We start from the raw sequence: 14166 nt of genomic DNA, 5'->3' as shown, positions 1-14166 counted from the left end.
AAAAAAAAAAAAAAAAAAAAAAAAAAAAGATGACCGGTAAGGGGATCTTAACCCTTGACTTGGTGTTGTCAGCACCACGCTCAGCCAGTGAGCGAATCGGCCATCCCTATGTGGGATCCGAACCCGGGGCCTTGGTGTTATCAGCACCACACTCTCCCGAGTGAGCCACGGGCCGGCCCCTCCTCTGAGAATCTTAATGCAGACGTTCTGAATACATTTATACTCACTTAGTGTAATCCATAAATGGGTTGAGTCAAGGGTGGATTCAGTTTGGGGGACTTTAAGAAATAGAATACAAGCTGGCCGGTTAGCTCGCTTGGGAGAGCATGACGCTGGTGTCACCAAGGTCCAGTGTTCAGATCGCCTTACTGGTATACCCCCTCCCCCCAAAAAATAGAATACAAATTATGAATACAAAATGAGCAAACTAATACTTAGAAAGAGAATAAATCACAACAAATGACTCAAGACTTGGAGATTCAGGACTCTTTCTTCTGAGATTTCTTTAGGTTATTTATTAGAAACGCTTACATAAAAATACTTCCAGAGCACAACCGGCTTCCCCACTACAACTCCGAGTCCAGAGCCTGTGCAAGTGAAGGGCCGTGAAATTTAAATTTTGTTAGCTTCTGTACTGGATAAGAAAGAATAATATATAATCTCAATAAAGAGGAGATGGATGGAAAGAAACTAACAATGTTGAGGCTCTGCTATGTCTGGCATTGTAAATAGATCCATCATTAATTTTCACAACCACCTTGAAATGCATGTTTTTCTCCACTTATCAGATATGAGGAAGCTATGGCACAGATAGTTAAGAAACTTGCCAAAAATTGCACAAAAAGAATGGAGTTGCAATTTGTACCCAGGACTGTCTGATTCCAAAACCTGTGATTCTTTCATTCACTTATGTGTTGCCTTGACAAATGTTTGAGTGCCTTCTAGGTGCCAGATATTTTAAAGATGCTGGGGATGTAGCAATGGACAAAAAAGACAAAAGTTTCTGTCTTCATGGAACTTACCTTCTAGCTGTGTGGGGAAAACAGACAATAATCGAGTAAGCAAATAAGAAAAATAGAGTACAGGATAAGGAAATAGGAAGTAATACAGTAGAGGGCTTTTTTGAATGGGTTGGTCAGGAAAGGCCTCTCTGAAGAGGTGACGTTTGAGCAGAGCCCAGAATGATGAAAAAAAGTGGGCAATGTGAAGATTGAGGGTATAACCTTTCCCACCCTCACAGAAACAAGTATGATGTGTGAACCACCTAGACAACTAGTTTAGAAGCAGAAAATAGTAATGCCCTGAAGTCATTCCTTGTCCCAGATGGGAAAATTAGACACATATTCAAATATGAGTATTGTAACATACTTGAAACCAAATATAAATTACTTTCGGTTCATCCGTAGTACAAGTCCTTTTCATTGGCTCAGATAGAATAGAGTTCACCATAGAGCTGACTGAAGAGTTCCTAATGAATTGAAAAAAGAAAAAAAGGAAGCCCAGTGGTGGCCTATCGGCACTTATTTCCTAATTGGTAACATTCAGAAAAAGAATGTCTTTTGAACTAGTCTAACCTCCTGTCTTGTTATATATTCAAAATCAAAATGAAATATCCTGAATTCTGAATCCACCAGCTCAAAATTTTGTGCTAATAGCTAAAGACAAAGGATACCTAAGTAATTAATAATGAACCAAAATTTAAAGTTAGTTTTAATTATTCAACAAATGTTTACTGAGCATAGGTGCATAACCCTATGACAGTCACAAAGATGAATAAAAAATGTCCTTCCCTCAAGTTGTTTTTGCTAGAGTGGGAAGAAGAAGATAATTCACAAAGAGAAGGGACATTCTCAATGTTTTTCTAGTTACGACTGTCAAAAAAAAATAATAATAAGCAAACTTTGGCTGGCTGGTTAGCTCAGTTGGTTAGAGTGCAGCCTTATAACACCAAGGTCACAGGTTTAGATCCCCTTATAGACCAGCCACCAAAAACAAAACAAACCCCCCAAAAAACTAGTGTCCACTGTCCCCAAAGTCTTACATGTACCTAACATACTTATTAAAGAAATGCATAATTTGACTCCTAGTGCAGTGTAAGGTCAAATCCCACCATATCACATTCTAGCCCCAACCCACCTTATATTATTTTCCTGTGGCTGCCACAACAAAGTACAGCAAATTTAGTGTCTTAAAACATGGAAATTTATTCTCTTAGTCTGGAGGCCAGAAGTCCAAAATCAAAGTGTTAGCAGGGCCAAGTGTCCTAAATGGAATGTAGGGGAGAATCCGTTCTTTGCCTCTTCCAGCTTCTGATAGTTGCCAGCTTCCTTGGCTTGTGGGCACAACATTCCAGTCTCTGCCTCCATCTTCACATTGCCTTTTCCTTGGCGTATCTTTTCTTTTACTGTCTCTTATAAGGACATTTGTCACTGGACTTAGTACACAGCTGGGTAATCCAAGATGATCTCATCTCCTTCTTAGCTTAATTACATATGCAAAGACACTTCTGTAAATAATAATAAAGACATAATGTAAAATTCACAGGCTCCTGTGATCAGAACATAACATTCTTAGGGTCACCACTCAACCCACTACAACATATTTCCAGACTTTACTCTCACAAAACTCCGGTTTACACAGTTGTCACAGCTAACCAATGCTTACAATAATACTAACTTGTCAGTGCTCTAGCAACTTTCAAGCCTGCTGAAATATTGCCTTCATGAAAATTTCCCTTATTTCCATTCCTTACACACACTATTGGAAGTAATCATTCTCTGATCTAAGCTGCCAGAGTAATTTGCCACTCTTAAAAGGCAATTATTTGAATCTTAACCTTCTATACTCGTAAGAAGCAATAGCAATAATGTTTTAGTCAGTTTTGTATCCCACCTGCCAGCAAGCACATTGCTTAGTAAATGCTTGTTAAGTGCATATTTGCTGAATCTGATTAAGCCTGAGATGTAACTACCGATTACAGGAAATACAGGGGACAAACATGTTAAATCAATTATAAGGATATGATTACAAAATTTAGAATGTTTGGAACACTTGGCCGGCCCGGTGGCGCACTGGATAGTGCGCCGCTTGGGAAGCGCAGCGGCGCTCCCGCCCGAGGGTTCGGATCCCACATACAGACCGGTTCCCGCTCACTGGCTGAGCGAGGCACGGGGGCAACACCGAGGGTTGCGATCCCGTTGCCGGTCCTGGTCCGGTACGGGGGCGACACTGAGGGTTGCGATCCGTTGCCGGACACGGAAAAAGACAAAAAAAATAAAAATAAAAAATAATGTTTGGAACACTATAGGAAAAATGACTTGATTTTTTCGACAAATAAGTTGCAAAATAAAAAATAAGGAAGGAGAAAGCTACAGATTAAACAGGGCTTGGAATTGATAGCTATGATAAGCTTTTCATAAAATTTTATATGACAATGCAAAGGGCCAGGAAAATCCAAGCCAGTCTTGAAGAAGTATTCGGAACACTTATACTACCAAATATTAAGAATTATTATTAAGCTATGCTAATTGAGACAATATGATATTGACACAAAAGCAGACAAATAAGCCATAAAAACAGTTTGGTAATATCTGTTAAAGCTGAACATATGCAAACACTATGACACAGTAATTCCACTTCTAGCTGTATGCCCAACAGAAATGTGAACATATGTCCTTGAAAATACATGTACTAGAATGTTCACAGCAGCAGCACAATTAATAATAGTCTCAAACTAGAAACAATCCAAGTGCTTATCCACAGTAAAATACACAGGACAAATAAACTGTGGAATATTCACATAATGGAATACTCTACAGTAATGAAAATGAACAAACAAAAATTATACTCAAGAATACGGATAAATCTCACAAGATGGTGAAAGAAGCCAGACAAGAAGGGTATATATTGTACAAGTCCATTTATATGAAGTTGAAAACCAGGCAAAACTAATTTATAGTGTTAGAAGTCAGGTTATTGGTTGCCCTTGGGCTGGCAGTGACTGAAAAAGAGAATAAAGGAGGAATTTCTGGGGTGTGTTTTACATGGATGTGTTCAGTCTTTGAAAATTAATTAAACTGTACACTTATGATTTGTTTACTTTTCTGTTTGCAATACTCCAATAAAATCTTCAAAGAAAGATAATCTCAAAAAATATATAAAACAAAAAAAGAGACACATTAACCAAATGAAATGTTTGGTCCTTGATTTGGATCCTGATTCAAACAAACCCATGTGAAAAAGAAACATTTATGAGACTATCAGGAAAGCAGAAACACTGACTGCTTTTTGATGATATTAAATAATTATGTTGTGTAGGCTTTAGCGGTACTGCCCTTACTACAAGCTCTTCTGAGTCCTCCAAACTCCTCCAACCTTTGCACAATATCCAGTTCCAAAGCCACTTCCAGGGCCGGCCCCGTGGCTCACTCGGGAGAGTGCGGTGCTGACAACACCAAGGCCACGGGTTCGGATCCTATATAGGGATGGCCGGTTTGCTCACCTGGGGGGGCGTGGTGCTGACAACACCAAGTCAAGGGTTAAGATCCCCTTACCGGTCATTTTTAAAAAAAAAAAAAAAAAAAAAGACAAAGCCACTTCCACATTTTCAAGTATTTGTTATAAGCAACACTCCACTTCTGGTACCAATTTTCTGTATTAGTCCACTTCAGTTACTTATAACAAAATACCTGGAACTGAGTAATCTGTAAAGAAACAATATTTATTGCTTACAGTTTCAGAGGCTGGGAAGTCCCAAGTACAGGGAACACATCTGGTGAGAGCCTTGTTGGTGGTGACACTGATGTGCAGAGGTCTCACATGGCACAATGGTGGAGCACAGAGAGATAGCCCCTCATTCACTTCCTTTTAAAGCCCTCAAAACCATGCCCCTGACCACCACTATTAATCCGTTCACTACTGCATGGTCCTACAATCTAATCACCTCTTCAAGGCCCCACCTTTCAGTTACCATAATAGGATTTCCCACCCTCAACAATTGCAGTGAGGTTAGGGGGCATCCAATCTACAGCAGCTGGTAACACCAAAGTCAAGGGTTCGGATCCCCACACTGGCCAGCTGCCATTAAAAAAAAAAAGTAGTGGTAATCACTGGGTAGTGGAAATCTAATATCTATGTATAGGCATTCCAGAAGAAATTATAGGAGTACAGAGCTGGCTGGTTAGCTCAGTTGGTTATAGCATGGTGCTGATAACACCAAGGTCCAGGGTTCAATCCCTGTACCAGGCAAAATAAATAAATAAATAAATAAAAAACAGAGAAAACGAACCAAATGCTCAATGAATAATTCAGAAACATTTCCAAGAAATAAAGGAAATGAGTTGCCAGACAAAGAATTCACTGAATGCTCAGCAGAACGGATGAAAATAGATGAACACCAAAATACATGATTGCAAAATTTCTAGTCTAGTCACTAGAATGAAATACTCAGGTATGAATAGGCATAATAACCTAAATACGGATTATTGATTTAACCAAAAATAGAATTGGGTGTATGAGGAAGAGAAAGCAGAGAGGATGGTAAAGTTTCAGAACTAAATCCTCATCTACCATAAGACGAAGTTAATGAATAATGTCTAAAACGGATTAATCAAAGGGTAACAGTATATACAAATTCCTTACAAAAATGGAAACGTATAAATGTTTTTTTTTTTTCCTTTTTGTCTTTTTTACTGACCGGCAACGGGATTGCAACCCTCGGTGTTGTGCTCGCACCGTGCTCAGCCAGTGAGTGGGAACCAGTCTCCACATGGGATCCGAACCCTAGGCGGGAGCGCCGCCGCACTCCCAAGCGGCACACTCTCCAGTGCACCACCGGGCTGGCCCAGAAATGTATAAATGTTAAAAAAACATTGCTAAGAGTTGAAAATGGTTGCGTCTGAGCAAAAGTCTAGAGGCACTGGGGTGGGATAAGGCAGAAAGATACCTTGTTCTGGTTATAAGCTTTTTAGGACTACGTAACGCTTTCTTTCTTTATTTTTATTTATTTTTTGGGGTGGCTGCTGGCCAGTACAAGGATCGAACCCTGGACCTAGGACTATTTAACTTTTTAAAAAATGTCCATATTTTACTTTAAAAAAATCAACTTAAAAATAATTTATCTAAGAAGTACACATACTATTTTTTTTTTTGGCAGCTGGCTGATATGTAGAAGTACATATATTCTTGAGAGAAATGTCAGACCAAACACGTGGGCAATGATGTTGCATTGGAAGAACCAGGTTAACTCTTCCTAAAGTACTGAGTCATTTCTAGTGGTGGGAAGACTTTCAAGAGAGAAATGTTGATTAGCCTGAGTAGTTTGAGCTCTAAAGGGACAGTGTAAAATAACATTTCAGAAACAGCCACTTGCTTAGTACAACAAAACTCCTGCAAATGTCCATAAGACCCTGGCCATCTCCATTAGACTTAGTCTTGAGGGCAAGGACAATAATTCAACCTATGTCTTCATTGCCTGACCCACAATAACCACTCACTAAGGGTATGATGAAGTGGCTGAAAATGCACTGAGCAAATGGAAAAAGGATGTGAGGAAGTCAGTAGTTAACAGCCTGGGATTTGGAATCAGAAAGAATTCTCAGTTCCTTCCCTGATATTTAGCTATATTACTACAGACAATATACTTACTTGACCTGCTCATAGATAAAATAGTGGAAAATAATAGTTCCTTCTTCAGAGAGTTGTTCTGAATATTAAATGAGATGACGCACATAAAGCCTTTAGCACAGAGTCTGACACATAGTAAGCCCTACATAAATGATAACAGATAATAGTATATCTATTATCAAATGGAGACTGTTATTAATGAGAAGAAATTAAGTGCTTTTTATTTGCCTATTATGTGCCAAGCAAGTTATACATATTATTATTTTAATCCTCACAATAATAGTAATTTCAATTACACATTGCTGAATGATGGGAATGTGTTCTGAGAAATGCCTTGTTAGGTGATTTCATGGTTGCGTGAACATCATGAGTATCATAGAGTATAGTTACACAGACCTAGGTGGCATAGCCTACTACAAACCTAGCCTATTGCTCTGACCATAGTTGTACAGGTGGTCTGTCGTTGTTCAAAACATGGTTATGAGGCACATGACTATATTATTACCTTCATTTTACAGGTAAGAAAACCTAGCCAGAGAGATTAAGTAATTTCCTTCAGGTACTCAATATATGTTAATTGAGTTAATAATTTGTGTAAAGCTTTGTTTGAGACACTGGGAAAACAGTAGTGAACAAAACAGGGCCCTGATAAACTTACATTCTATCCAGGGAGGCAGACAATATACTACCAATATAATTACAGCTTGTAGCAAGTGTTATGAAGGAAATACACAGGATCCTGAAATACTATAAGAGGAAGTGCTTTAAAAAGAGTGATCAGGAAAAGTCTTTTTAAAGAGAAAGTTGAGGGCCGGCCCGGTGGCGCACTGCTACAGTGTGCCGCTTGGGAGCGCGGCTGCGCTCCCCCTGAGGGTTCGGATCCCACATACAGACCGGCCGCTCACTGGCTGAGCGAGGTGCTGATGCAACACGGAGGGTTGCAATCCCGTTGCTGGTCATGAAAAAAGACAAAAAGGAAAAAAAAAAAAAAAAAGAGAAAGTTGAACTTAGATCTGAAGCATGAGAATGGGTAAGCCATGCAAAGAGCCCAAGGAAAAGAGTTTCAGGCAGAGGGTGCATCAAGTACAAAGGCCTGGCAGCTGGGAGCAAAAACTTAGAGGCTCTGAAGCACAGCAGTGGGATGTGGGAAGTGGCTGGAGTTGACGCTATAGGCAAGAGCCAGATCATGAGGGCCTTACAAAGCATGGTAAGGAATTAGGATTTTATTCCAAGTAGAATGAGAAGCTAGTGTAAGGTTAAAAAGCAGATGAAGGCATTATGTGATATGCTTTTTTTAAAAAATTAATTAATTAATTAATTTTTTTTTTTTTTTTTAAAGATGACCGGTAAGGGGATCTCAACCCTTGGCTTGGTGTTGTCAGCACCACGCTCACCCAGTGAGCGAACCGGCCATCCCTATATGGGATCCGAACCCGTGGCCTTGGTGTTATCAGCACCACACTCTCCCGAGTGAGCCACGGGCCGGCCATGATATGCTTTTTAAAAGATCCTTCCCATGCTTGCTTTGAAAGCACATATTCTAGAAATTGGAACAATACAGAGAAGATTAGCATGGCCCCTACACAAGAATGACACGCAAATTTGAGAAGCAGTCCATATTTTTACCTGGATATGGCAACCAGGGTGGGGGCTATGGAGGTGTTTATGACAACAATGGAGGAGGAAATTATGGGAATGGAAATTATAATTAGCAACCTTCTGGTCCAATGAAGAGTGGAAACTATGGTGGTAGCAGGAACATGGTGGACTATATAGTGGAGGAAACTATGGTTCAGGAGGCAGTGGAAGAAGTGGGGGTTATGGTGGGTGGAGCTGATATTGAGTTTCTTCTTACTTGCCATGGGTTTCGCTGTATAAATAGGAGAGGATGAGAGTCCAGAGGTAACAGAACAGCTTCAGGTTATTGAAATAATAAATATGCAGTGATATGGCAGAAGACACCAGAGCAGATGCAGAGAGTCATTTTGTGAATGGATTGGATTATTTAATAACATTACTTTACTGTGGAGGAAGGGTTATAAAAATAAAAATGCCTCTGAGACAGTTTCTTAGCTATTTAATTGTTGTTTCTTTCCAGTGGTCTTTGTAAGAGTGCACAAGCATTCATTCTTTGATAATGTTAAATTTCTAAGTTTCAGGTGATATGTGAAACTTTTTTTTTTTTTTTTTTAAAGATGACCGGTAAGGGGATCTTAACCCTTGACTTGGTGTTATCAGCACCACACTCTCCCGAGTGAGCCACGGGACGGCCCAATATATGAAACTTTTTTTTTTTTTTTAAAGATGACCGGTAAGGGGATCTTAACCCTTGACTTGGTGTTGTCAGCACCATGCTCAGCCAGTGAGCGAACCAGCCATCCCTAAATGGGATCCGAACCCGGGGCCTTGGTGTTATCAGCACCGCACTCTCCCGAGTGAGCCACGGGCCGGCCCAGTATGTGAAACTTTTTAAAAGATTTTTCTCAACGTTTTGAAAAGCTATTAGCCAGGATCATGGTGTAATAAGACATAACGTTTTTCCTTTAAAAAATTTAAGTGCGTGTGTAGCGTTAGGAAGCTGTTGTACATTTACGATTTAATAAAATAATTCTAAAGGAAAAATAAATAAAAGATCCTTTCCTTGCTGAGTGAACGCAGTTGGGGAAGGAGAAAAGAGTAGAAGTAAGGATACTTGTTAAGAAGGTTGATGACAGTTGCTCAGGGAAGAGATAAGAGACTTGGACTAGGGTAGCAGAGGAGACAAAACCGATGGGATTACACTAGACGTGGAGGATGAAGGAATCAAAAGTTCTGGTTAGCACTAAGTGTCCAGATAAGAAAGATTAGGGTGGAGGTAAGGGGATCGTTTTGTATAGGTCCATTTTCAGATGCCCGTGCGACATCGGAGAGGAGAGTAGACAGCTGGCAATGCAGAATGGAGATGACCAGCAGTCTGAGTTGCAGATGTAGTTTCCTTGGAGGGTACTAGGGGGTTAAGTGCAGGAACCCTGAGGGTACCTGAGAGCTTTCCACTGCAACCAGCCATTACTTAAGAGACTAAAATGACATCTACGTTCCTATGGGTTAAGTGGGGCCCAGAAGCGCAGCTCCAGGAACGTACTACGGCATAGGCCCTGATTCAGTATTCCTGAGCCCGTGACCCATACCTTAAGTGGCCGAGTCACCCACGCACTGCCAAGATGCCCAAGCTGCACATACGGGAAGGCTGAGGTCACCGGCAGGAACCAGCGAGCGCTGCATGCTGGGATTTGTAGGCCGCGGTGGCGGGCCTTTTCTTAACCTCCCTGAGATGCCCGCCGACTGCTACGTCACGTAGACACCAGGAGCGCGCCCTGAAGCTGCACTGCAGAGCGGTTGCCCTAAAACGCAAATCTCACTTTGCATTCTTGTTTGGAATCATTTATCGATGATGACTTACCGGCTAAAGGGTAAATTCAGAGTCCTTCAATTGACATTCGATGTCCATTTCATCACGATTTGGAACCCGTGTTAAGTAGCCTTATCCCTTAGGACACTGCCTCCGAGGAGGCGGCTCGCTTCGGACCTCTCTCTTCTGTGTTTCCATGGCACTCTTTGAATTCTCGCTTATAATCATGGCCAGTATTTCCTGAGCCCTTTGTATATGTCCTAATCTAAACTATTTACCTGCACAAGCTCATTAATTCTCATCACGACCATATAAGACGGTTACTATTATTTCCATTTTCAAGATGATATTTTGGTTTAGAGACGTTGTGTAACTTGAACAAGCTTACGCTGAAGCGTCCCACTTCCCTCTGCGTCTCTCTCTCTAGACTACGAGATCCCCCCGGCGTGGACAGACCCGATTCTTATTTTCCCGCTGGCCACGCCCCAAGGGCGGGGCTCCAGTGACGACACCGTGTCCCATGGTGCCCTGCGCGCTCGCGCTGCCATTGGCCCGGCAACTCGGCTCCTTTTTCAAATTGAGGCGCCGAGTCGTTTCTCGGTTTCTAGGGCTTTGGGTGGAAACTAGATTTGTGATTCGGTGGCTCTGGCTGGTGCGGGACAGACGCCACCGCTAGAGTCCCAGGTGGAGAGCGGGGACGCAGCACCCGGCAGGGGAGGTGGGCACCCACCCGCTTCTGCTCCACAGAGCCCGAGTCCGCGGCCAGGCCTTGCTTTTTGGTGGGGACAGGTATGGCGTCCCAGCCAAATTCCTCTGCGAAGAAGAAAGAGGAGAAGGGGAAGAACATCCAGGTGGTGGTGAGATGCAGGTAGGGAGAGGCTAGCAGGGTTCGCAGCGCGGGGCTTTGCTGCTGGGCTTCCTCCTGCGCGGTCCGGGGAGAGGGATTTTGTTTGCATTTCCTGAGGGTACCAAACCGGTTTCTTGGTTCCCCTTGTTCTGTTCGATAAAATGACAGACAGCAGGTTGCTGTGAGGAATAAAATAGTGTCCGTTTTTCAGGAGAAAGTATGATGTCTGTATTAAACTGCTATTTAGGAGGAGAATTTGATCATCATTCTTTTCTGAGAAGTGCGTTTATTTTTTAAATGTCGGTAAAGATTTAGGCGTCACTTTTATATGCTACTTTATGCAGTTTGTCAGTTTGGAAATAAGGCAGCATAACTACTGTGCAGATGGTTTAACACTCACCTTGGGATTAGCATCTCTGTCGTCTCTAAAACAGTAATCAATCACCCGTTTTCTTTTTATTCTAGACACAGTAGTTTCTTCAATATTTTCTTCATCCCTACTGAACAAGTAAACAGTATTTAAACGCTAAAAATTAAGTTATAAAGTGAATTTATGTTTTTAAAAGATCAAGACAACTTAAGCTAGTGTAGTTATCTGTTTGTGAGGCAACCTGGTCTTCCCTTTGTTCATAGACCGAAAGACACAGATTTTTCCAGTTGAGAGGGTGTGTAGGGGTGTTCAACTCTCCCCTGACTAGTTTCCAAGTATCTTTTCAATTTTAAAATGAGTTAGAAGGAGAACTTGTTTGTTGTAGAAACTGCTGCTTAATCACAGATTGATTTATTCAACTTTTTAGAGTCTCTTCACAGTTAACTGGTGTATGTATATTTCGTGTGTCAGTTTTTGTTGCTGTTCTGTAGATTCAAAAGTATTCTAAAATTAAAATTCTAAGATTAAACCTGTATCAACAAACTTTCTTTGGTTATTGTTTACTCAGTTCTGGTAACTTGAAGTATAGATATCAAAGATGATGACTAGGTTTCTAAACGAGGTGCCGGAGAGGAAATCTGGTGGTAACCTAAGTCTAGCCAATGACACCAGTTGCACTCTGGGGCTTCTGTTAATAGTTACTTATTTAGAAGGTTAAAAAAAGAAATGAACATCGGGCCGGCCCGTGGCTCACTCGGTAGAGTGCGGTGCTGATAACACCAAGGCCGCGGGTTCGGATCCTATATAGGGATGGCCGGTTTGCTCAATGGCTGAGCATGGTGCTGACAACACCAAGCCAAGGGTTGAGATCCCCTTACCGGTCATCTTTAAAAAAAAAAAAAAAGAAATGAACATATATTTAAAAAAATGCAAATTTTTATTTTTTAATTTTTTATTTTATTTTTTTTTAAAAGATGACCAGTAAGGGGATCTCAACCCCTGACTTGGTGTTGTCAGCACCACGCTCAGCCATTGAGCCAACTGGCCATCCCTACACAGGGATCCAAACCCGCGGCCTCGGTGTTATCAACACCACACTCTCCCGAGTGAGCCACGGGCCGGCCCCCAAAATGCAAATTTTAAGGTTATTTTGATTGTTTAATAAAGCCAGGCAATATTACCTTTTCTGTGTGCTTTTATTTTCTTTGATTCCTTTCTTTATTGTTAGTTACAAAATATTTCAGATTTATAAAAGGTTATAAAGAACAATGTAACAAACATTTGTGTATCCATCACCCAGATTAAGAAACAAAACAATCTTTATACTTGGGGCCCCCTGTGTACCCCTGCCTATGTGTCTTCCTCTGTCCACAGTTCGTTATCTTGCAGTTGATGTTTATTATCCTCATACATTTCAAGCCTTGCCTTAGAAGAGATTTCTTTTGCTTTATCATCAATGAAAAGTGCTTCAGTTGTGTCTAGTATTTACAATAATTTTAGAATACAGTTTTTTTTTTTTTTTTTTTTTTTTTTTTCAGGTTTTCTTTTCTGACCTTTTTTCTTCCAATAGCTTTCCTGGTGAGTCTGTCATTAAACTTTAGTAAATATGTGAGTATTGAGGCCCTCAGGGGTAAAGAGCCCCTATAAATATTTTTTTTTTAATGATCTTAGTGTTATACAAGGTTGTGCTCTAACCAGCTGTGTGCTATCTGTCACATATTTTTCTCTGATTTTTTTTTTTTTCTTCTTGAACAATCCTTTAAAACTGTAAAAATCATTCTTAGATCTTTGGCAGGTCAGGGGTGAGATTTGTGTGACCCACAGGTAGGCTATAGATGCCTACATGATCTAGCTACTGTCTATCTTTCTGATCCTCCTAACTATCCTCCCCCCATTTTTTTCTGATTTTTAAAATTGTGTTCCAATACATCTAATATAAAACTTACCACCTTAACCATTTTTAAGTGTACAGTTAAATAGTATTAAATATGTTTAGGGGCTGGCCCGTGGCTCACTTGGGAGAGTATGGTGCTGATAACACCAAGGCCAGGTTCGGATCCCGATATAGGGGTGGCCAGTTAGCTCACTTGGAAGAGTGGTGCTGACAACACCAAGTCAGGGGTTAAGATCCCCTTACCAGTTATCTTTTTCAAAAAAAAGTAAAAAATAGAAATAAAAATAAGTACATTCATATTATTCTGCAATCATCACCACCATCCATCTCCTTAACTCCTTTCATCTTGAAAAACTGAAACTCTATACTAATTAAACAATAACTCCCCATTCTCCCTATCCCCTCCATCCCTGACAACCACCATCCTACTGTCTGTCTATGATTTTGACTACTTTAAGTACTTCATGTAAGTGGAATCATAATACAGTATTTATCTTTTTGTGACTGGCTTATTTCTCTTAGCATAGTGTCCTCAGGGTTCATCCATAATGTAGTGTATGTCAGAATTTCCTTCCTTTTTAAGGCTGAGTAGTATTTCATTGTATGTATATACCACATTTTGCTTATCCATTCATCTGCCTGTCTACCGACACTTGGGTTGCTTCCACATTTTAGCTATTGTAAATAATGCTGCTGTGAACATGGATGTAAAAATATCTCTTCGAGACCCCGTTTTCTTTTGTGTATACAGAAGTGGAATTGCTGGATCATGTGATCATTCTATTTTTAATTTTTTGAGGAACTGACATACTATTTTCCACAGCGGCTGTACCATTTTACATCCCCAACAACAGTGTGCAACTGTTCCAATTTCTCTACATTCTTCCCAACTCATGTTTTTTCCTTTTTTTTTTTTTTTCCTTTTTGTCTTTTCTCGTGACCGGTAACGGGATTGCAGCCCTCGGGATCGCAGCCCTCGGTGTCGCGCCCGTACCGTGACCGGCAACGGGATCGCAACCCTCGGTGTCGCGCCCACATCGCGC

The 14166-nt window shown here is 40.8% G+C and overlaps 1 protein-coding gene and 1 long non-coding RNA gene across 2 annotated transcripts in view; one reads left to right on the top strand and one right to left on the bottom strand.

Moving 5' to 3' along the window:
* Positions 1 to 2179: 2179 nt before the first annotated feature.
* LOC103587519 lies at positions 2180 to 10274 on the bottom strand. The gene is made up of 2 exons (XR_550233.1): positions 10064 to 10274; positions 2180 to 2506 (listed from the first exon to the last, which is right to left on the bottom strand). It is a non-coding gene; the product is annotated as an uncharacterized LOC103587519 (long non-coding RNA).
* Positions 10275 to 10803: 529 nt separating this feature from the next.
* KIF11 (kinesin family member 11) overlaps positions 10804 to 14166 on the top strand; it is a 51097-nt gene continuing 47734 nt past the window's right edge. The window contains exon 1 of the mRNA XM_008568993.1: positions 10804 to 10880. Within this exon, the coding sequence (XP_008567215.1) occupies positions 10804 to 10880 (77 nt within the window). The remainder of the gene's footprint in view (positions 10881 to 14166) is intronic.

The sequence above is a fragment of the Galeopterus variegatus genome, unplaced genomic scaffold (assembly GCF_000696425.1).
Source record: "Galeopterus variegatus unplaced genomic scaffold, G_variegatus-3.0.2 Scaffold457, whole genome shotgun sequence".
NCBI classification, from domain to species: Eukaryota; Metazoa; Chordata; class Mammalia; order Dermoptera; family Cynocephalidae; genus Galeopterus; species Galeopterus variegatus.
Note: the sequence above shows the minus strand (reverse complement) of the source record. Positions and strands in the feature narration are given on the sequence as shown.